The sequence below is a fragment of the Raphanus sativus genome, chromosome 4 (assembly GCF_000801105.2).
Source record: "Raphanus sativus cultivar WK10039 chromosome 4, ASM80110v3, whole genome shotgun sequence".
Taxonomy (NCBI): Eukaryota; Viridiplantae; Streptophyta; class Magnoliopsida; order Brassicales; family Brassicaceae; genus Raphanus; species Raphanus sativus.
In genome coordinates, this window is record NC_079514.1 from 13,427,568 (window position 1) to 13,449,759 (window position 22,192).

Below are 22,192 nucleotides of genomic sequence, written 5' to 3' on the forward strand. Positions count from 1 at the left end.
ACAATTCATTTTTTGACATCCTCTTGTTTTTCTTTTACCATAACTATTATACATAATATATGTTCTGCCATTCATCAATCATTCCAAATACAACAATCTACGGCTAGATTAAAAAAAAACAAATCACAAACAAAAAATTGTATCACCTTAACCGTACTTACCAAGTTCATAATTCTAAAACGGTTAGCCATACTATAAGTCAACATATGAAAACCAATACAAACTCTTTATAAGCCGAGTAATATAATAAGCTTGTAGGACTTCCATGTGATATCACAGTTTATTTGAACACAAGCTGGCATGAGTTCGAAGCCCTGACCACACTCGCCAATTCCTTGAACATCTCGAGATTCTTGTCTGGATGAATATCTCTTCTGGAGAAAGTTGCTGTTTTCAAAAGACTTGCATTCCTTAGGATGTATTGGGCCACCTCTTTCTCATCTTCTATTTCCCCTTTGTAATTTTTCCAAACTAATGTCTCGAGACGGTTCACCAAACATTCAGGAACATATCTCGGTTGACTCCATCTCTTACAAGCAAGGAGTTGATCTTGCTCCGTACACCATTTCTAAACCCAACACAATGTGTATATATCATCATTGAACCTTGAAACTTGGAATATATAACGAAAGATGGAACCTAGAAAATAACGCTTACATTAATGAGCTTGAGGACTTGCAAATTAGGAGAACTATGGAGCATGAGCGTAAATAGATTCCACCACTCTGGTTCATCTGTATGTATCTCCAAAGACACCAGCTGGTTGAAGATTCTATCAGTGGGAAACTTGGCCTACACAAAAATAGATGTGGGAGTATTTTAGTACACACACAATGTTCTCAAATGAAATTGAAAAAATAAAACATTACCAGGTCCAAGGGTGATGCAATCTCCAAAGAAAGGCTTTTTTTACTGAAGTGAGAGATCCAAGAATTTTCTCATAGATAACACTAGACACATCAGTAATATTTGCCTCCACCAGCTCAGGTGTATTCTCAATCAGACAAGAGTCATCTTCTGTTAGCCCAACAATATCCAGGTGTTTCAAAGAAGGAGCATTTATCACATAAGTCAAAAAACAATCAAATACTATAGAACAACATTTGTTAACAAAAAAAAGAATAAAAAACATTTTGTCCAAAATTTAGCGTAAGAATTTTTTTTTCCAAAATAGTACTAGAGAAGAGTTTGAACCCGCACATATGTGCAAATATTTTTTTTCATTTCATAAATGTTTAATTTTGGTATCATCACTAATGTTTTAAATATTTGATTTACATTTAAAATTATATATTTGTATAATTCTATAACCTTATTGTTTACGCTTATTCGTCATGATTAACATACAGTGATTTGTTTTATACACATTATTTTCTCTGTTTTATGATAATTTTTTAGTTAATTACTAATTATGAAATTAACTAATGCATTTTTTATAAAAAAAATATTTAAAATGCTTGGGACAGGATTGCAAAATTTTGACGGCCTCTCTGTTTTTCAACATACCCTGTAAACATAATTACATGTTCTGTCATTCTGAAGCAATACTTCCATATGCAAGAAGCTATGGCTAGATAAAAACAAATCACAAAACGAAAAATCGTATCACCTTTACATACTAAATAAAGCTCTTAATTCTGAAACGGTTAAAAATAACTCCATACTGCAACTCAACATCTGAAAAACAATACAACACCCTTATAAACCGAGTGATGTAATAAGTTTGTAGGACCTCCATGTGATATCAGTTTCTTTGAACACAAGCGAGCTGGCATGAGTTCTAAACCCTGACCACACTAGCCAATTCCTTGAACATCTCGAGATTCTTTTCTGGATGAATGTCTGTTCTGGAGAAAGTTGCTGTTTTCAAACGACATGCATTCCTTAAGATGTAATGGGCCAGCTCTTTCTCATCTCCGATTTCCCCTTCGTAATTATTCCAAACTAATGTCTCGAGACAGTTCAACAAACATTCAGCCATTCGGGAACATAATTAGGTTGCGTCCATCTCTTATAGGCCGCACGATCTCCGTCCCCACCCCAATACTAAACACAGCATGGAGGTACACAAAACTGATAAGTTAGGAAAATTTTTACGCAAATGCTTTTTTTCATTTTGGATTATTCAGTTTTAAAAATCAGTTTATGCAAGCTTGTGGAGGAAAAGACCTCCTCTTTTAGTGTGGAAAGTGTCTGTGTTGGCTGTGGTAAGCAAAAAAGGTTGGATTGATGTGTTGTTTTACTTGTTTCCTTTCTTAGCTGTGTTCACTTCAAACACTTGATATATATATATGCTTATGGGTAAAATAAAACAAAATAAATAAATAAATAAACAATAAGGTTTCTCTGTTATCATCACGAAGCTGACATTGAATTATCAAAGACATGTGGATCAGAAGACAGAACATTTTTGTAGTTGTTCATTGAAGGTTTAGAGAGAAAAAGTTAACCCAACTGCTTAGGTTTAGATCGTGGTGTTGTCCGAAAGTAGTAAATAAAAATGAACTCCAAAATCTGTCTATATGTAACCTTTATGTTCTTTGTCAAGGAGCAGAAAGGGAGGAAGCAAGAAGCAGTTGGAATGAAAATGAGAAGAAGGGTTATCAATGTCAAGAATAACCTAACCCCTCCACCATTACCTCCTGAGAAACTTCTGTTAAAAAAGAGTTCAGGAATCTTTGTGTTGAATCCACAACACTAACACAAAGTATGTTAGTTTACATGTACTGGTCGCAAACTGTGACATCTTTGTGGTGATTATGTTCGTTTTCTCAACCAAATCGTGACAGAGATCTTCGGTCTAGTAGATAGTTGACATCTTTGTGGTTTTTTACCATTCTTAGTTTCTTCTTACTCATCAAATCCATTTCTGGTGACTCTTGTCACAAATTCCAACAAAAAACTTCAATGAAATGGAATGCAACATCTTGAGAAACGGTTATCATATATGTATATGTTGAGATCTTGGGTCAGAAATTTTGACAATCTTTCTGCTTTTTTTAGCATACCTAATAAACATAATACATGTTCTGCCATTCATCAAATCGGTTTTGTGAAGCTATTCTTCCAGACAGGATCAAGCTACAGCTTAGACAAAAACAAATCACAAACAAAATGCATCAACTTAACAATACTTGCTAAGGTTCATAATTCTGGAACTGTTGAACAGAGCGACAAGCCGCCAGCAATAGAAAACCCTTATAAACCGAGTAATATAGTAAGTTTGTAGGACTCCCATGTGACATCAGAGTTTATTTGAACACAAGCTGGCATGAGTTGGAAGCCCTGACCACACTCTCCAGTTCCTTTAACCTCTCGAGTCTCTGCTTCGGATTAATGTCTGTTTTGGAGAAGGCTGCTGTTTTCAAACGACTTGCATTCATTAGGATGTACTGGGCCGCCTGTCTCTCATCTTCTATTTCCCCTTTGTAATTTTTTCAAACTAATGTCTCGAGACGGTTCACCAAACATTCAGAAACATATCTCGGTTGACTCCATCTCATATTTCCCTTCCTAAAGCAATGCTACACCCAACAATGGGGAGACACAGAGTGTATATATCATTAAAACTAGAAACTGATCAGTTAGTACGAAAGATGGAATGGAACCTTGAAAATAACGCTTACACTAATGAGCTTGAGGACTTGCAAATTAGGAGAACTATCGAGCATGAGCATCAATAGATTCCACCACCCTGGTTCGTATGCACGTAGTTCCAAATACACCAGCTGGTTGAAGATTCTATTAGTGGGAAACTTTGTCTACACATAGACGAGGCAGTATTTTAGTACAGAAACAATTTTAACTAAAACAAGAAACTCAAATGAAATTGCAAAATAAAACATTACTAGGTCCAGTGGTGTAAAAATCTTCAAAGGAAGGCGTTTGACAGAAGTGAGAGATCCATGAATGTTATTTGCATAGATTACACCACAAGCATTAATATGTGCCTCCACCAGATCAGGCATATTCTCAATCAGAATAGAAGAGTCATCATCTTTTAACCTTTGATTAATGGTCAGATATTTCAAAGAAGGAGCATTTATCACAAAAGACGAAAAAAACTCATATTCATCCTTTCCAGAAGTAAGTGTTAGACTCTGCAAGGATGGCACATCAATTGTGAGAGTCTCCACATCAGGATGCGAGTGCACCATAACCTCCAGATTTTCAAGAATAGAACAGCCGGATAGAAGGTTAACAACAGATCCAGCGTCTTTGTATCTCACTGCGTAAAGGCGTAGAGTTCTAAGGGCCTTGAGACAAACTGGAAACGGTACGTCTAAAAGGACACTAAAATCGAGTTTCAAGGTCTCGAGTGTCCCACAGTTGAACAAGCTTGAAGGAAACATGTACGGCTCATCAGAGCAAACTTGGAGTTCCAACTCACGCACATGGCGTCCGAACGCAATCCCCAGAAGTACTCCGATATCAATAGCGGAGTCATTTATAAAAATCATTTTGAGATGCAAACTCTGAAGAACAGGAGCCTCATGTGAAAGCAAACATCTACAGACATTATCTGAAAACCTCACGATATCTTTGGTGCCACGGCAATAAAAGCTGAGATTCGGCGTCATCTTACAAAGAAACCTCCATCGTTTAGACAAAACACTAGTTGCTACGGCATCTTTTGTCGGAATTAAAGACAAGATCTGCAGAAGCAGAGCGTCTGGAAGCTCACTGATCATGTCTTCGTTACTCAAAGTTTGACTAGGCAAAAATTCAAACAACAAAAGGAGTCAAGATTTTAAGAAAAAATCTACAAAACGTTTTTATACAGAGAAGCACATATAGAAAACACATACCGTTGTTCCATTTCCAATTGGCAGAGAAAACCACATTAGGGTTTCAAAAGCGGGAGAGAGACGGACGCGGAACTGGTCTGTTATGATTCACTGGCCGGCGTCTTTTATAAGTTAAACGAGTACTAACCGGATAATAATTGAACCATCCTTCGGTTGGGTCTTGTATTCCGATAAACCGTGACTATTCATGTAACCCGGTTTTAACCGACTTTGAATTTAATTAACTCTCTGGGTATTTAATTGAGACATACCCTCAAATAGAATAAAACAATTGGACAAAAACATTGCTTGATAAATTTTCAAAATAGCATTTACTAAAACATAAATGGATTTTTTCTAATATTTGAGTTTAGGTTTATCTACTAAATTTTAGTATTTAGAAGGTCGGAGTTAGAGTAAAGTTTAGGATCTGTATCAATTCATCATTTTATTTATTGATAAATATATAATTATTGAAACTTTTATTTATGAAGATGTTTTAAATGTACTCTTTTGGAGATTTGTTCTGTTAATTTCTAATCTTATTAAATTACATGTCTGATTCAAAAGAAACAACTAATCATACTAAAAAAAAAAAGACAATCCTGAACTTAGCTTTAATCTTACTCTTCGTCTACTTTCAGGGATAAAAGATGCCATGTACGGTACATGATGTACCTAATTGCGCTATTAACAGTGTAAATGTCTAGTTTCACTTGAGGTTAGTTTTGAATTAGGCTTTATAGGAAACAAATGTCGACCTTTTTTTGTGCGCAAGAGATTCCTTGCAATATAAGTATAAGAGAACTATGAAAGTCAGTTCAATAGATTGGATTGCAATATCTCGAAAACCTGTTAACTTTTATGTTTATCAATTCATGATCTCAACTATCCTTGCGTTTTTTGTTCAAATCAATCAAACCGAACCAACCGAAATGAAGCGTCAAACCCGAATTTATCCAAAAAAAATAACTTTTTATGAAAATTATACTGAATTTTAATCGAAAACTAAAAACATATGGGCTATTTTCAGAAATAAAATTAAAGACTGAAATAAACCGATAACTGAACTAAATTGAAGTGGAACTCAGTTAATTTCAAAAAAACCCAGTTGGTTCGGTTTCAGAAAACCGAAATCACATGGCTATTCTCAACTAAATGTCTAAATCAGACATCTTGGTTCAGAAATTTGACTGCCTCTATCTAGTAAAGATAATTACATGTTCTGTCATTCTGAGGCAATTCTTCCAAATGCAAGAAGCTATGGCTAGAAAAAAACAAATCACAAACACACAAAAATTGTATCACATTACGGTACTAAATAAATTTCTTACTTCGGAAACGGTTAAACATAGGCTACATAGTAAAACTCAGCATCTGAAAAACAATACAACACCCTTATAAACCTAGAAATGTAATAAGCTTGTAGTACTTCCGTAAGATATCAGTTTCTTTGAACACAAGCTGGCATGAGTTGGAAGCCCTGACCACACTCGCCAATTCCTTGAACATCTCGAGATTCTTTACTGGATGAACGTCAGTTCTGGAGAAAGTAGCTGTTTTCAAACGACTTGCGTTCCTTAGGATGTACTGGGCCACCTCTTTCTCATCTTCCATTTCCCCTTGGTAATTTTCCCAAACTAATGTTTCGAGACAGTTCCACAAACATTCAGGAGCATAATTCGGTGGCGTCCATCTCTCATAGGCCACACGATCTCTGTCCGGACCGTCCCTAACCCAATACTAAACCCAACCACAAAACTGATAAGTTGGAAGATTCTACGAAAGAATGAACCTTGTAATAAAGCTTACACTAAAGAGCTTGAGGACTTGCAAATTAGGAGAACTATCGAGCATGAGCATAAACAGATACCACCACTCTGGTTCATATGTATGTAGCTCCAAATACACCAGCTGCTTGAAGATTATATTAGTGGGAAACTTGGTCTACACATAGAAGAGGCATTATTTTAGTACAAAAGAATGTAATAGTAACAAGAAACGCAAATGAAATTACAAAATAAACATTACCAGGTCTAAGGGCGATGTAATATCCAAAAAAAGGCGTTTGACTGAAGTGAGAGACCCATGAACGTTCTCATAGATTACACCACACACATTAATATGTGCCTCCAAAAGCTCAGGCATATTCTCAATCAGACAAGCAGAGTCATCCTCCATTACTCCATTAATCTCCAGGTGTTTCAAAGAGGGAGCATTTATCACATATTCCGTAAAACAATTATCACTTTCATTTTCAGAAGTAAGTGTGAGCCTCTGCAACCCCAATCATCACTCCAATATCCATAGTGGAATCCTTTTCAAAATTCATCTGGAGATGCAAACTCTGAAGAACAGGAGCCTGATGCGAGAACAAACACCTACAGACATTGTCTGAAAACCTCTCGACACCACTGCCACGGTAGCAAAACTCGAGATTCGGCATCATCTTGCAAAGAGACCGCCACCGTTTGGACAAAACACTGGTGGCGAAAGCATCTTTTGTCGGAATCGAAGACAATATCTGCAGAAGCAGAGCGTCCGGAAGCTCACTGATCCTGTCCTCATGTCGACTAATCAAATTCAAACAACAAAAGGAATCACAATGAGTAGTTTCGGAGCTAAGACTTTAATAAACCGTAGAAATAAGCAACACGTAGAAGAAACATTACCACCGTTTCATCTCCGATTGGGAGAGAGAAAAAAGCTCAGTGTTATACGGCTGCTGACATTAGGGCTTCAAAGGCGGAGACGGAGGTAGAGTTGGTTTGTGAGATAATTCACTAGCATCTTTTGTAAGTAAACCAGTACTAACCGGATACAAAATTGAACATCCTTCGGTTCGGTTTGGTATTTTCCTGGATACCGTCCGTGACTACTCACGTACACCGGTTTTTGAGTTTAATTACCTCTTTGTTATAAACATAAGAAGAAGAAGCAATGTCAAAAATATACGCACCGTAACTTTGACAAATGAAGTAAATATTTATTATGTGGAGCCCACGTCACTATGCATGCACAGTAACTTTTTCTTTTTACTCTCTATATAAACGAACGAATTCGTTCGATTGTAAACACACCTCTCTTCCTCTTTTCTATAAGAAACTCTCTCTCGTTTATTTATCATATATCAGTGTTATCTTTTTCCTACGGGTATAAAATTTCTTTCTATAAAATTTCCGATACATATAAAATTTATAAGTCTTTTTATAACACGTTATCAGCACGATCACTCTGCAATTCGGTAAAGTTTATATGTATCATATTTACCCTGTTATAATGGCCGGTATACCGCCTATATTATTGTTTATTATTTTATAGTGTTTGTTTTAATTCACTATTATTTATCTATATTAATGCGGGCGGTATGTCGCCTCGTTAATAAACCTTTATTGTTAATTACACCATAATTATTTGGCTTGGCTGTGCCGCCACAAAATTTATTTAATACTAATATGAAAATTTATTTATCACCATAATGCGATTGATATTTATCTGTTTATTATATCGTGATGTTTGCTCACCTATATAAAAATATTGTGAAATTTACTGAAATTGATTGACTGATTATTACGATATTTTCAGACTGGTTTTCGATTCAACGATTTAACCCCAACGGTCACAAAGAAAAAATTCAAATTTTTACCTTTTTCAAACGGCTATGAACAGTAATTTTACATCTATAAATACACTCATACTTCACTCATTTTCTTCATCAAAAATTATTCATCTTCTCCCAAATATTTTCAAATAATTTTCTCTCATTTTTCTCTCTCAAGAAAGATGATCCGCGCGTTTTTGATTTTAGTTGCAATTCTAATTTGTGTTTCTATTCACGGTTTATTCGTTGGAGAATTTGCTCCGGGAGAATTTACAATGAATATCGGTTTACTTTTCTATGCATTGTTTCTCTTTGTAATTGCTTGCATGATTAATATAAACGGTTCATTCTAAATATTATGAAATTCTAATAAAATTTATTATACTTGTTTTTAGAAATACAAATGGCAAGAATCGAGCATCTTCAGTTTCCGGCTCTCAAAATAACTGGCGAAAACTATGTCGGATGGGTCACAAACGTGAAACCCTATCTGATAATGAAAAAGTTAACCGAGACGATTGTAATCGGTAACAAATCGCCGCCTGAGCATAAGGCTGAAGCGATAATTTTCCTGAAAAAACACCTCGATGAGAATGTTACGCATGACTATGCGAGCATAGAAGACCCAGCTGAACTGTGGCAAGCTTTAAAAGAAAGGTTCGATAACCAAAAGGAAGTCAACCTCCCTCACGCTCTAGAAGAGTGGAAAAATCTGAGGTTTCAGGATTTTCAAAAGGTTGAGGAATACAATTCCGCTGTCCAGAGGATAGTTTCACTCCTGAAGTATTGCGGTAACCCTGTCTCTGAAGCAGAAATGATGAATAAGACATACAACACTTTCCACAAACAGCTTCACTTCCTACCTGAAATTTACAGAAAATGCGGGTACACGAGATTTTCTGAATTGATGGTTGCGCTCATGTTGGCTGAAAAGAACAATGAGCTTCTGATCAAAAACCATAATTCCCGACCTACGGGAGCCAAAGCATTCCCTGAAGTGAATGCTACGGTGATAGAAAACTCAGAGAGAAGAACCCAAACCAGTCGGGGTCGTGGTCGTGGTCGCCATTTCAACAGCAAACGTGGAAAAACTTACAATCCCAAATGGAAGGGATCTAACAAATGGATTAGATCCGAACAAGGTCCTAAGGGCAAAGAAACTCAAGAAGATACCACCCAGAAGCGTGAGAGTGTATGTTACAGATGTGGATGTAAGGGACATTGGTCTCGTACCTGTCGTACTCCTCCACATCTCTGTAAGTTATATCAAGAGTCCACGAAAGGCAAAGCTAAGGAGGTGAATCTCACAGAAAATTTTGAGGGGACATCGTACCTCGATGCCTCTGATTTCGCAAATGAGCTGGACTAGATTCCTCCTGAAGAGAACTGAAGTGCTTATAATAAGACTACTAAATAATCTTCAGTACTGTCATGTATAATTATTACATTTCCTGTCTTAAACGAATAATGATGGTTTAACGTCACTTTAATGTATAATTATTGTATGTTTTCTGATATGATTATTATATGAATGAATTTCATGTTTCTCTTTTTATTGATGTTTATGACTATTACAGAAATGGATCAGAATGCCAGTGGAACAAAATCCAAGAAACGGATTCGAGAAATATGTATACCAGATAGTGGAACAACACACACTATTTTGAAACAAAAGAGATATTTCTCTGATTTAAAATCGACAAAAATTATTGTCAATACAATATCAGGTCCTGCAGACTTGATTGAAGGTGCTGGTAAAGCTAACTTTACATTGCCAAATGGAACAAGATTATCCATAAAAAATGCCTTATACTCTCCGAGTTCTAAAAGGAATTTGTTGAGTTTCAAAGATATCTATCGTCATGGATATGATACTCAGTCTGCAACTGAGGATGGAAGGAAGTACATGTATGTAACTTCTGAGAAATATGGCAAAAGACATATATTGGAAAAGTTTCCCAAACTCCCTTCGGGATTGCATCATACCTACATAGATGCAATCGAATCCAATCTTGTAATAAAAGAAAATCCAGAAGATTTCACAATATGGCATGACCGGCTCGGCCACCCAGGCACCTCAATGATGCGTAGAATCATAGAGAGCTCACATGGTCATTCACTGAAAATCCAGGAAATTTCTCAAGGGAATAAAATGACATGTGTTGCATGTTCTCTTGGTAAACTGATCGTAAGACCGTCGCCAACCAAAATCAATACAGAATCACCAAAGTTCCTTGAAAGAATTCAAGGAGATATATGTGGACCCATACATCCACCTTGTGGACCATTCCACTATTTTATGGTATTAATTGACGCATCCAGTAGATGGTCACATGTCTGTCTATTATCATCTCGAAATGTGGCATTTGCGAGATTTCTAACTCAGATAATCAAACTGCGAGCACAGTTTCCCGATTACACTATTAAAAGAGTTAGATTAGACAACGCTGGTGAATTCACATCCCAAGCATTCAATGATTACTGTATGGTAACGGGGATTGAAGTTGAACATTCTGTGGCTCATGTTCATACTCAAAATGGTTTGGCCGAGTCATTGATTAAACGCCTGCAATTGATTGCAAGACCATTGATCATGAGATCAAAACTTCCAACCTCTATATGGGGACATGCTATTTTGCATGCAGAAGCACTTATTCGGATAAGACCAAGTGCATACCATAAGTATTCTCCATTACAGTTAGCATTTGATCGAGAACCAAACATTTCCCATTTTAGAGTTTTTGGTTGTGCGGTATATGTGCCTGTAGCACCACCACAACGTACAAAGATGGGACCACAAAGAAGGTTGGGAATATATGTTGGTTGTGATTCTCCATCAATTATACGATACCTAGAACCACAGACTGGTGATGTCTTTACGGCACGTTTTGCCGATTGTCATTTTGATGAGAAAGTATTCCCAGTTTTAGGGGGAGAAAACAAAAATGTAGAAAATGATATCAAATGGAGTGTACCTTCGTTGTTATATCTTGATCCTCCTACTAAGGAGTCAGAACTAGAAGTTCGACGAATCATGCATTTACAGAGTATAGCAAATCAGCTACCTGATGCATTTGCGGATACCAAGACGGTAACTAAATCTCATATACCAGCTGCAAATGCTCCTGCTTGTATCAAAATACCAAATGATCAAGGAAAAGAAAATGATACACGTGAGTCTAAAACACGCTTGAAGCGAGGTAGACCTGCTGGTTCTAAGAATAAAAATTCTAGAAAACAAAAGGATATCGAGGTGACTGATACACCCAAAATAGCAGAAAGTATTTTGGAAGAAACAAACGATGAGAATACTGAAAAAGTAGAGCATCCTGAGTCAGAAAGAAATCATGAGATTTCTATCAACTACATCCATAATAAGAAGATATGGAACAGAAATGAAAAAGATGATGTTGATGATGCTTTCTCATATATTGTGTCAAGATGCAATACAAACCGAACTTGATTCGCTTAATAAACGAGAAGTATTTGGATCTATTGTACTCACACCTGTAGATGTGAGACCTGTTGGGTACAAATGGGTTTTCGTTCGAAAACGAAATGAGAAAAATGAGATCACGAGATACAAAGCTCGTCTTGTCGCCCAAGGTTTTTCTCAAAGACCGGGAATAGATTATGAGGAAACATATTCCCCTGTTATGGATGCAATCACCTTTAGATTCCTGATGAGTCTAGCTGCTGATAAGAATCTTGAGATGCGTCTTATGGATGTTGTTACATCCTATCTATACGGGTCATTAGATACTGATATCTACATGAAAGTTCCTGATGGATTTAAAATGCCAGAAGCATTAAGTTCCAAACCGAAAGAGTTATGTGCAATAAAATTGCAAAGATCATTATATGGGTTAAAACAATCTGGACGTATGTGGTATAATCGTCTCAGTGAGCATTTAACAAAAGAAGGATATGTAAATGATCCCATATGTCCATGTGTTTTTATCAAGAAAACAAAATCCGGATTTGTGATAATCGCGGTATATGTTGATGATCTAAATATTATTGGAACTCAGAAGGAAATACAAAAGGCATCAGACTATCTCAAAGGAGAATTTGAGATGAAAGATCTCGGACAGACACAGTATTGTCTTGGCCTACAAATAGAGCATTATCAAAATGGTATATTTGTGCATCAATCCACATACACTAGAAGAGTGTTGAAACGCTTTAACATGGATAAATCAACTCCTCTTAGCACTCCAATGATTGTTAGATCACTTAATATTGAAAGTGATCCATTCCGATCATCTCAGGAAAATGAAGAGGTACTTGGTCCAGAAGTACCATATCTAAGTGCAATCGGGGCGCTGATGTATCTTGCAAATTGTACACGGCCTGATATATCATTCGCTGTTAATCTTTTGGCAAGATTCAGCTCATCTCCCACAAGGAGACATTGGAATGGAATTAAGCATATATTTCGTTACCTTCAAGGGACCATTGATTTGGGCTTATTTTACTCTAAAGATTCAAAAGATCCAATGGTTGGTTTTGCAGATGCAGGATATCTTTCAGATCCACACAAAGCCCGATCACAAACAGGATACGTTTTCACGATCGGAGGCACTGCTATATCTTGGCGTTCTCAGAAACAAACGCTTGTAGCCACTTCTTCAAATCATGCTGAGATCATCGCACTCCATGAAGCAAGTAGAGAATGTGTATGGCTAAGATCAATAAGTCGACATATCTGTTCAAGCAGCGGAATTGACGAAAATACGGAGCCAACTATTCTATACGAAGATAATGCGGCATGTGTTGCTCAAACGAAGGAAGGATATATCAAAAGCGATAGAACAAAACATATACACCCGAAGTTCTTCTCATACACCCAAGAACTCGAGAAGAAGAAAGAGATTGAAGTAAGATACGTTCGATCATGCGACAATGCAGCTGACCTCTTCACTAAATCACTTCCTACCTCGGTGTTCAGAAAACATGTTCATAATATTGGAATGCGTCATCAGAAGGATCTATGACTGCTCATTCGAGGGGGAGCTTACGTGGTTGTACTCTTTTTACCTTACTATGGTTTTTCCCATTGGGTTTTCCTAGAAAGGTTTTTAACGAGGCAACAAAGACGTTGAGCAAAAGATGATAGTGACACTGGTCTCCAAGGGGGAGTGTTATAAACATAAGAAGAAGAAGCAATGTCAAAAATATACGCACCGTAACTTTGACAAATGAAATAAATATTTATTATGTGGAGCCCACGTCACTATGCACGCACAGTAACTTTTCCTTTTTACTCTCTATATAAACGAACGAATTCGTTCGATTGTAAACACACCTCTCTTCCTCTTTTCTATAAGAAACTCTCTCTCGTTTATTTATCATATATCAGTGTTATCTTTTTCCTACGGGTATAAAATTTCTTTCTATAAAATTTCCGATACATATAAAATTTATAAGTCTTTTTATAACACTCTTTGAATATTTTTTTTGTCAACCTTTCCATTACTTGGAAAACCCAATGGGCACTTGTTTTTAAACAGAACAAACTTTAACTATTACAATATATTATAAGCCCAAATAAGGCCCAAAACTAAAGAAACTAAAGATAAACATTATGTATCCGATCTGAAACAAAATATTTCGGATGTCTAAGTATATTCTAACCAGATTTGTATATTTATTATTTTTAAACTTAATATCAAAAAGAATATACAAAATATATAAAATGTTTTGAAGTTGTCCAAAATACTTGAAAATATATATAAATAATGTATATGTGTAAAATAGCTAAAAAATACTCAAAATACCAAAAATACTTAAACGATTGGTTTCTATCCAAATATTTAAGTTAAACTAATGTTTATGCTAATTTTAAGTATTTTGGTATACACTATTCAAATTTATATGTTATGTGTTATGATTATTTTTTTGATTTTTAGATTTTTAGAAATTAAAAGTATACATGAACATTAATTTTTAAAAAAAATTAAATGAGTTATCAAAACTCAAACCGAATCCACAAAGATCTAAACCGAACTAAATCTGTAAATATCCGAACTATATAGAATGAAATCAAATCAAATGATATCTGAACGTGAAGTGTTAATCAAAAGTAAAAAAAATTATCGATAGCAAAATAAATATTGTTTATAATATATTTAAATACATCATAGTTTAGAAAACTCACTCAGGCTATCATCTAGTCATGTGTATAATTCTCAAACAGTTAAACACGGCGCCAAACTATAACTAAAAAAAAAAAAAAAAAAAATATAACTCAAATCTGAAAATCGTAATAAACCGAGTATTATAGTAAGATTGTAGGACTCCCATGTGACATCACAATTTATTTGAAAACAAGCTGGCATGAGTTCGAAGCCCAGACCACACTCTCCAGTTCCTTTAACCTCTCGAGTCTCTGCTTCGGATGAATGTCTGTTTTGGAGAAGGTTGCCGTTTCCAAACGACTTGCATTCCTTAGGATGTACTGGGCCACCTGTCTCTCATCTTCTATTTCCCCTTTGTAATTTTTCCAAACTAATGTCTCGAGACGGTTCACCAAACATTCAGGAACATATCTCGGTTGACTCCATCTCTTATAGGGGGGACGATCTCGCTTCCTAAACCATTCCTAAACCAAACAAGGGAGAGACACAGTGTGTATATATCATTAAAACCCCGAAACCGACCAGTATGAAAATTTCACGTAAGATGAAATCTTGTAATAATACTTACACCAATGAGCTTGAGGCCTTGCAGATTAGGAGAACTATCGAGCATGAGAAGAAATAGATTCCACCACTCATGGTCATATGCATGTAGCTCCAAATTCACCAGCTGGTTGAAGATTCTATCAGTAGGAAATTTACTTTATATATATACATACACGAGGCACTATTTAGTACACAAACTATATGTAATAACATCAAGGAACTCAAATGAAACTACAAAAAGAAGAAAAAAAACCTTACCAGCTTCAAAGGTGATGGAATCTTCAAAGAAAGGCGTTTGACTGAAGTGAGAGATCCAAGAATTTTCTCATAGACTACACTAGACACATCAGTAATATTTGCCTCCACCAGCACAGGTGTATTCTCAATCAGACAAGAGTCACGTTCGGTTAACCCTTGAAGTCTAAGATATTTCAAATGAGGAGCATTGATCACATATACCAAAATATCTACAAAATCTTCATTGTCAAAAATAAGTGTTAGACTCTACAAGGAAGGGACAGTAATAGTGAAACTCTCCACATCAGGATGCGAATACATCTTAACCTCCAGATTTTCAAGACTAGAACAGCCAGATAGAAGGTTAACAACGGATGCAGCGTCTTTGAAGCTCACTTTGTAAAGGCGTAGAGTTCTAAGGGCCTTGAGACACACCGGAAATGGGACGTCTACAAAGACATAAGGACCGAGCTTCAAGGTCTCGAGTGTCCGAGTCCCACAGTTGAACAAGCTTGTAGGAAACCTATACGGCTCATCAAGACAGCAAACTTGGAATTCCAACTCACGCACATGCCGTCCAAACGCAATCCCAAGCAGTACTCCAACATCAACTGTGGGGTCATCAATTCCGAAAGTCATCTTGAGATGCAAACTCTGAAGAACAGGAGTCTGATGTGAAAGGAAACACCTACAGACATTATCTGAAAACCTCACGATATCTTTGGTGCCACGGTCACCGTAATAGAACCTGAGAGTCGGCGTCATCTTACAAAGAAACCGCCATCGTTTCGACAGAACACTAGTGGCTACGGCATCTTTAGTCGGAATTGAAGACAAAATCTGCAGAAGCAGAGCGTCCGGCAGCTCACCGATCATGTCTCTGTTACTCAAAGTTCGACTAGGCAAAATTCAAACAACAAAAAGGAATCACGAGTTGGTTTGCAGTTTGCAGTTTAAGCAAAACCATAGAACGGTTCACAAAAATAAGCAGACATAGAAAAAAAAGAGAAATACATAGAAGAAACATACCATCCATTCATCTTCGTTGGGAGAGAAAAGTTCAGTATTATACGGCTAGGGTTTCCAGATATGATGATCCATTGGCGTGTTTTATAAGTTAAACAAGTACATACCGTATAAAAATTGAAACATCCTTGGGTTCGGTTTTGTATTCCCAGAAACCGTGACTATTCACGTAACCCGGTTTGATTTTCATATTTTAGATTTTCTGTATTTATTTAGTTTTACATAAATATGATGATTTATTTTAAAAGCAGTAAAAAATATTAAACATATACATAAATCAACATCTGAAAAACAATACAAATACCCTTATAAACGGAATAATGTAGTCAGTTTGAAGGACTTAGATCAGTTTATTTGAACACAACCCGGCATGCGTTGGAAGCCCTGACCACACTCTCCAGATCCTTTAACCATCCAAGTCTCTTCTCCGGTTGAATGTCAAATTTGGAGAAGGTTGCCGTTTTCAAACGACTTGCATTCCTTAGCATGTATTGAGCCACCTCTCTATCATCTTCTATTTCCCCTTCGTAATTTTTCCAAACTAATGTCTCCAGACGGTTCACCAAACATTCAGCAACATATATCGGTTGACTCCATCTCTTATAGGTGAGACGATATGGGTTCCTAAACCATTCCTAAACACAACAAGGGAGAGACACAACGTGTATACATCTTTAAAAACCTGAAACTGATCAGTTGGAGAAATATGAATACTTGTAAATAATGCTTACACTAAAGAGCTTGAGGACTTGCAAATTCGGAGAGCTATGGAGCATGAGCATCAATAGATTCCACCACTCTGGTTCATATGTATGTATCTCCAAACACACCAGCTGGTTGAAGATTCTATCAAACTTACTCTACACATACATGAGGCAGTAATTTAGTACACATACAATTTAATAAATAACAAGAAACTCAAAATGAAATTGCAATTTAAACATTACCAGCTTCAAGGGTGATGTAATCTTCAGAGAAAGGCTTTTGACTGAAGTGAGAGATCCAAGAATTTTCTCATAGATAACACCGGGCACATCAATAATATTCGCCTCCACCAGCTCAGGAGTATTCTCAATCACACAAGAGTCATCTTCTGTTAACCCTTGAAGGGTTAGATATTTCAAATGAGGAGCATTGATCACATATACCACATAATCCATGAAATCTTCATTGTCAGAAATAAGTGTTAGACTCTGCAAGGATGGCACAACAACAGTGAAAGTCTTCACCTTATAAGGTGAATACATCATAACCTCCAGATTTTCAAGACTAGAACAGCCAGATAAAAGGTTAATAATAGACCCCTCGTCCTTGTAGGTCATATCAAAAAGGCTTAGAGTTCGAAGGGCCTCGAGACAAACCGGAAACGGGACTTCTAAAAGGACACGAGGACCGAGTTTCAAGGTCTCAAGTGTCCCGCAGTTTAACAAGCTTGTAGGAAACCTATACGGCTCATCAGAGTAAACTTCGAGCCCCAACTCACGCACATTGCGTCCAAACGCAATCCCAAGCAGTACTCCGATATCCCTAGTGGAATCCTTTTCAAAATCCATCTCGAGATGTAAACTCTGAAGAAACGGAGCCTGATGCGAAAGCATAAACCTGCAGACGTTATCTGAAAACCTCTCTAGATCGTAGCCACTGGAACAGAACGTGAGACTCGGCATCATCTTACAAAGAGACCGCCATCGTTTAGACAAGACACTAGTGGCTACGGCATCTTTTGTCGGAATGAGAGACAGTATCTGCAGGAGCAGAGCATCCGGAAGCTCACTGATCATGTCTCCATTTCTCAAGCATGGACTGTGAAAAAACCAAACAACAAAAGGAATCACGATGTGTTGGTTCAGAGCTAATATAATTAAGAAACCATAGAAGTAAGCACACATAGAAGAAACATACCGTCGTTCTAAATCCATTCGCAGAGAAAAGTTCAGCGTTATTCCGCCAACATTAGGGTTTCAAAAAGCGGAGACGGAGACGGTGGGGGATTATGATGATCCACTGTCGTTTCTTATAAGTAAACCAGTACAAACCGGATAACAATTGAAACATCATTCTGTTCGGTTTTGTATCCCGGTTTTTGTAGTTTAAATTAAAATCCAGATATAGTATTTAATAAATCTAACAATCGTATTAAATACCTTGTCTGAATCGAAAGAAACAATTAAATCAAACTTGTCAAAATAAGACAAGAGGTGTTTGACCATCTCACTGGCGGTCAAACCCAAATAATGAGAATCGCTTTCTTTCCCTGTCATCCATCTTTGACTTTTGACTCTTCTTCCCCCGTTCCACTCTTTTATCCGTTACGATCTCGCCACGTGTCGTCCTATTTCTCTCGTATAAATTCGCCACGAGAGATACCCGCCGTTGGATCGTTCTGGGTTCCGTCTCCGTCTCTCTGTTTCGATCTGTTGTTTTTTGACCAAAAACCTTTTCTTTTGTCTGCCTTCCTTGAATGTTGGTTGAACACATCCGTACGATACTTGAATCTCACTCTTCCTTTGTTTCTCCGATTCTGTCTCTGAATCGTTTCACTTGTTTAGAGATTTTTCGATCCCGAGTTTGAGGAGGAAGAAGAACAGTCTGTATTTTGATAATTACGGTTGATTTTAAAGTGTGGGGGTGATTATGATGAAAGCTTCGATTGGGAGGTTAAGGAAACTAACATCGCATAAGGTCGATGCCAAGGAGAAAGGAGAGCTCGTTGCTACGGCACTGGTTGACGAACTCGCTAGAGCCGGGAAGGTAACTTTTCAAAAAAAAAAAAAAAAAAAAGTCGTCGTAATTTTTAATGTGGGTTTTGAGGAATCATGGAGATTTTTACTAGGGTTTATATGCTGTTGATAGTTAATTTTTGAAAGAGTAAAAAAAGTTCCTTGTTTGATCGAGTGAAGACTAAATTTAGAAACTTTTTTTTTGTTTCTGGTTTAGGAGTGAAAACAGATTTAGAAACTTTCGAGTTGGTAGGAAACCCTAGTATAGTTCCCATGAGTGGTTATTTAATGGAAGAAACACTATCTAAGCTCTCAGATACATTCTCTTGTGATGTCTCAGGATATGCAAGATATGAGAGACTGCTACGATAGACTACTCGCTGCTGCTGCTGTAACGGCAAATAGTGCTTATGGTAAAACAAACATCCATTTTCATACGTTTTTTTATGAACATAAAAAAAATGGTCTCACACTCTATGGCAATTTTTTTTAGAGTTCTCTGAGTCATTGGGAGAGATGGGTTCTTGTTTGGAGCAAATTGCGCCTCATAACGACGAGGAAAGCAGTAAGCGCTTAAGACTGTCCTTATTGTACAAATTATACTTCCCTATGCTGTACTGTAACATTGGTTTCTTTTGTAGGTAGAATCTTGTTTATGTTGGGTAAAGTTCAGTTTGATCTTCAGAAACTTCTTGACACATATGTAAGTTGTTCATTGCAACACACAAATCTCTGTTCTTGACTCTGAAAACTTACTTTTTTGTTTTCTGTTTTTACTCTTCAGCGTAGTCATATATTCAAGACGATTACATCCCCATCAGAATCACTTCTCAGTGACCTCAGAACTGTTGAGGTATATATATACCATTGTTTGCTACTTCTTGTGCCTTTACTTGTTTCACTCATCCTTTTCTCTTTATAAAAAAAATGGGCAGGATATGAAACAACAATGCGACGAGAAGAGGTTTGTTTTTTTTTGTTTTTTCTCACTAGTGAAGGTTTTTTTGATTTTGCATTTGATAAACTCTGTTTTGAACATTTTCTATTATTCTGTTAAACTTACTCAGAAATGTGTTTGAGATGGCGGTTGTGAAAGATAAAGGAAGGGCTAAAAGCAGTAAAGGAGAGAGGCATATTTCTGCAGAGTCTCGACCTGCTTACAATGAGTTTCATGAAGAAGCAACAATGTGCATTTTTCGATTGAAATCTCTCAAGGAAGGACAAGCTCGTAGTCTCCTCACGCAAGCAGTCCGTCACCACACTGCTCAGGTAAAGAGATCAAACACAACTTCTTATTTATATTGCATTTGTCATGGAATATTTGTCTTCTTCTTATGTGTTCTTGACTTTTTTTTTTTGTTCTTTATGATTATTTTAGATGCGTCTGTTCTACACTGGAATGAAATCTCTCGATGCAGTAGAGCGTCACGTAAGAGTTTCTGCAGAGAAACAACACATTGACTGTGATCTCTCTGTTCATGAGAACGAAGTGGAAGATAGTGAAGATGATGATGATGATGATGATGATGGCCAATACATAAACAAAGAAGGAGAAGTCAGTTTTGCGTACAAAGAAAATGAGCAGAGGGTAGAAGCTGCTTCTATCTCTCCAACATGGGGTTCAATGAATGTAAGTTAGTAATTTTGAAAATGACGAGGTACATGACTCTGCGGAATGATCTTTATATACTCTCTTGTTTTCCTCCAGATAGACGATACGGACCTCTCCTTTCCTCGTCCTTCTGTAACAAGAACTTCAGCGGTATGTCTTTTCTTCCTATCTCGTTAACCATTTTTTGTAACCAAACTTGCTTCAACTGTTATAGTTTCATTGGTTAACTCTAGGTAAACGCTGATCATAGAGAAGAATACCACCCTCACAAGATGACCAGCTATTCAGCTCCGTTGTTCCCGGAAAAGAAAACAAAGACGAATCCATCTTCCAACGCTTACGTGTTACCCACGCCAAGCGATTCAAGGTACTCAAAACCGGCTTTAAACCCGAGACCAGCAAACCACAGCTCCGGAAACATATGGCATTCATCTCCGTTAGAACCGATTAAAAGCGGAAAGGATGTGGAAAACAACAGCATCTACGTACGCCTCCCTCGCCCTTCTACAACAGACAAGCATCATCAACAACAACAACAGCAAGCAGCAGCTGTAAGATACGCATTTTCCGGACCGATCAAACCCTCATCATCAAAACCTGTCACCACCGCCACAGACACGTTTCGTCATCTGCCGACTCCTCCTCCTCCTGTACCCCAGTCTCATTCCCCGAGAGCCTCCCCTACAGCTTCACCTCCTCCTCCTGCTTCTTCTTCTTCCCCGAGGTGTAACGAGCTTCACGAGCTTCCGAGACCGCCGGGCCACTTTGCACCACCGCCAAGACGAGCCAAATCCCCTGTTCTTGTTGGTCACTCGGCGCCTTTACCTTTAACCGGATTGAACCAAGAAAGAAACAAAACTTTTACTCTTGCTCCTCCTTCAGCCACCACCAACATTGTGGCATCGCCACTTCCAGTTCCTCCATTGGTCATTCCTCGAAGCTACTCTATACCTTCAAATAATAACCATAGAGCCGTTGCTCAACGAGCGGTTGGAAGGAACGAAGATAGAGTTTCATCCCCACCGTTAACACCAATGAGCCTGTCTCGGCCGCTTGAGTCCACTGGAGTTGCTCAGACCAGTCAAATCAGAGGTAATACGCAACATAAAAATATTTACGTTTTTCATTGTTTCAAACGTCATTTCTGCGTTTACAAAAAAAAAATTTACATATTTGAAGTGCATAATTTATCACAAGTGTATTTACTTGCTGTGGGTTTATTGAAACCTCCATAGGTTATTAATTATTTTGCAGGAGTAGGAGAGTTGATAGAACGATGAAGCTACGGTTTGACCCAAAACGAGAATCAGAGATCAGCATAAGTGAATATACTACTAGTCAGTATATGTAAAATTCTTTAGTTGGTTAATTTCATATTCTCAAATTTTTTGTTTTTTTGCCCCTTTTCCATTGTAAATCTGAAGCCTCTGTTCTTTCTTTATCACCTTTTCATTTTTATCTACTATACTACTGTGGTTTGAGGTTAATATAATAAAAAGCAGCACAAGCGTAACGCATACATT

The 22,192-nt window shown here is 37.2% G+C and overlaps 5 protein-coding genes, 1 long non-coding RNA gene and 1 pseudogene across 8 annotated transcripts; 2 read left to right on the top strand and 5 right to left on the bottom strand.

The window, feature by feature from the left end:
- Positions 1-26: 26 nt before the first annotated feature.
- On the bottom strand, positions 27-1,090 carry LOC108852816 (uncharacterized). The gene is made up of 3 exons (XR_001949602.2): positions 870-1,090; positions 658-792; positions 27-568 (listed from the first exon to the last, which is right to left on the bottom strand). It is a non-coding gene; the product is annotated as an uncharacterized LOC108852816 (long non-coding RNA).
- A 2,161-nt stretch (positions 1,091-3,251) lies between these two features.
- LOC108850338 (F-box/FBD/LRR-repeat protein At3g26920-like) lies at positions 3,252-4,875 on the bottom strand (annotated as a pseudogene).
- Positions 4,876-6,051: 1,176 nt separating this feature from the next.
- LOC108837552 (F-box/FBD/LRR-repeat protein At3g26920-like) lies at positions 6,052-7,578 on the bottom strand. Its single transcript, XM_057007432.1, has 4 exons — positions 7,460-7,578; positions 6,819-7,360; positions 6,600-6,734; positions 6,052-6,530 (listed from the first exon to the last, which is right to left on the bottom strand). The coding sequence occupies exons 2-4, from the start codon at positions 6,966-6,968 to the stop codon at positions 6,186-6,188; spliced, it is 630 nt and encodes a 209-aa protein (XP_056863412.1). The 5' UTR covers positions 6,969-7,360; positions 7,460-7,578; the 3' UTR covers positions 6,052-6,185.
- Positions 7,579-8,791: 1,213 nt separating this feature from the next.
- LOC108837553 (uncharacterized) lies at positions 8,792-9,788 on the top strand. Its single transcript, XM_018610588.2, has one exon. It carries the CDS (start codon positions 8,792-8,794, stop codon positions 9,755-9,757), a length of 966 nt encoding a protein of 321 aa, XP_018466090.1. The 3' UTR covers positions 9,758-9,788.
- Positions 9,789-15,338: 5,550 nt separating this feature from the next.
- Positions 15,339-16,470, bottom strand: LOC108835574 (F-box/FBD/LRR-repeat protein At3g26920-like). The gene is made up of 2 exons (XM_057008855.1): positions 16,341-16,470; positions 15,339-16,209 (listed from the first exon to the last, which is right to left on the bottom strand). Exons 1-2 carry the CDS (start codon positions 16,349-16,351, stop codon positions 15,579-15,581), a joined length of 642 nt encoding a protein of 213 aa, XP_056864835.1. The 5' UTR covers positions 16,352-16,470; the 3' UTR covers positions 15,339-15,578.
- Positions 16,471-16,501: 31 nt separating this feature from the next.
- LOC108852196 (F-box/FBD/LRR-repeat protein At3g26920-like) lies at positions 16,502-18,382 on the bottom strand. The gene is made up of 4 exons (XM_018625700.2): positions 18,240-18,382; positions 17,285-18,140; positions 17,069-17,197; positions 16,502-16,972 (listed from the first exon to the last, which is right to left on the bottom strand). Exons 1-4 carry the CDS (start codon positions 18,254-18,256, stop codon positions 16,688-16,690), a joined length of 1,287 nt encoding a protein of 428 aa, XP_018481202.2. The 5' UTR covers positions 18,257-18,382; the 3' UTR covers positions 16,502-16,687.
- Positions 18,383-18,708: 326 nt separating this feature from the next.
- Positions 18,709-22,190, top strand: LOC108854085 (uncharacterized protein At2g33490). 3 transcript variants are annotated; one of them, XM_018627587.2, is made up of 11 exons: positions 18,709-19,088; positions 19,398-19,470; positions 19,551-19,622; positions 19,699-19,760; positions 19,842-19,910; positions 19,993-20,021; positions 20,125-20,326; positions 20,436-20,687; positions 20,766-20,819; positions 20,903-21,761; positions 21,905-22,190. In XM_018627587.2, the coding sequence occupies exons 1-11, from the start codon at positions 18,972-18,974 to the stop codon at positions 21,910-21,912; spliced, it is 1,797 nt and encodes a 598-aa protein (XP_018483089.2). In that variant the 5' UTR covers positions 18,709-18,971; the 3' UTR covers positions 21,913-22,190. The 3 variants fall into 3 exon arrangements, with proteins under 3 accessions (XP_018483089.2, XP_018483088.2, XP_056864833.1); XM_018627586.2 differs by having other exon boundaries at positions 21,924-22,190; XM_057008853.1 differs by having other exon boundaries at positions 19,021-19,088; positions 19,847-19,910; positions 21,924-22,190.
- Positions 22,191-22,192: the final 2 nt, after the last annotated feature.

Coding starts and splice junctions, on each gene's coding strand:
- LOC108854085 (XM_018627586.2), top strand. CDS start 18,972: ATGATGAAAGCTTCGATTGGGAGGTTAAGGAAACTAACATCGCATAAG. Junction 19,911..19,992: donor GTGACCTCAGAACTGTTGAG/GTATATATATAC, acceptor AAAAATGGGCAG/GATATGAAACAACAATGCGA. Junction 20,688..20,765: donor CAACATGGGGTTCAATGAAT/GTAAGTTAGTAA, acceptor GTTTTCCTCCAG/ATAGACGATACGGACCTCTC.
- LOC108837553 (XM_018610588.2), top strand. CDS start 8,792: ATGGCAAGAATCGAGCATCTTCAGTTTCCGGCTCTCAAAATAACTGGC.
- LOC108852196 (XM_018625700.2), bottom strand. Junction 17,198..17,284: donor TTACATCACCCTTGAAGCTG/GTAATGTTTAAA, acceptor ATGTATGTGTAG/AGTAAGTTTGATAGAATCTT. Junction 16,973..17,068: donor AAGTCCTCAAGCTCTTTAGT/GTAAGCATTATT, acceptor TGTTGTGTTTAG/GAATGGTTTAGGAACCCATA.
- LOC108837552 (XM_057007432.1), bottom strand. CDS start 6,968: ATGGAGGATGACTCTGCTTGTCTGATTGAGAATATGCCTGAGCTTTTG. Junction 6,735..6,818: donor TTACATCGCCCTTAGACCTG/GTAATGTTTATT, acceptor TTCTATGTGTAG/ACCAAGTTTCCCACTAATAT. Junction 6,531..6,599: donor AAGTCCTCAAGCTCTTTAGT/GTAAGCTTTATT, acceptor GGTTGGGTTTAG/TATTGGGTTAGGGACGGTCC.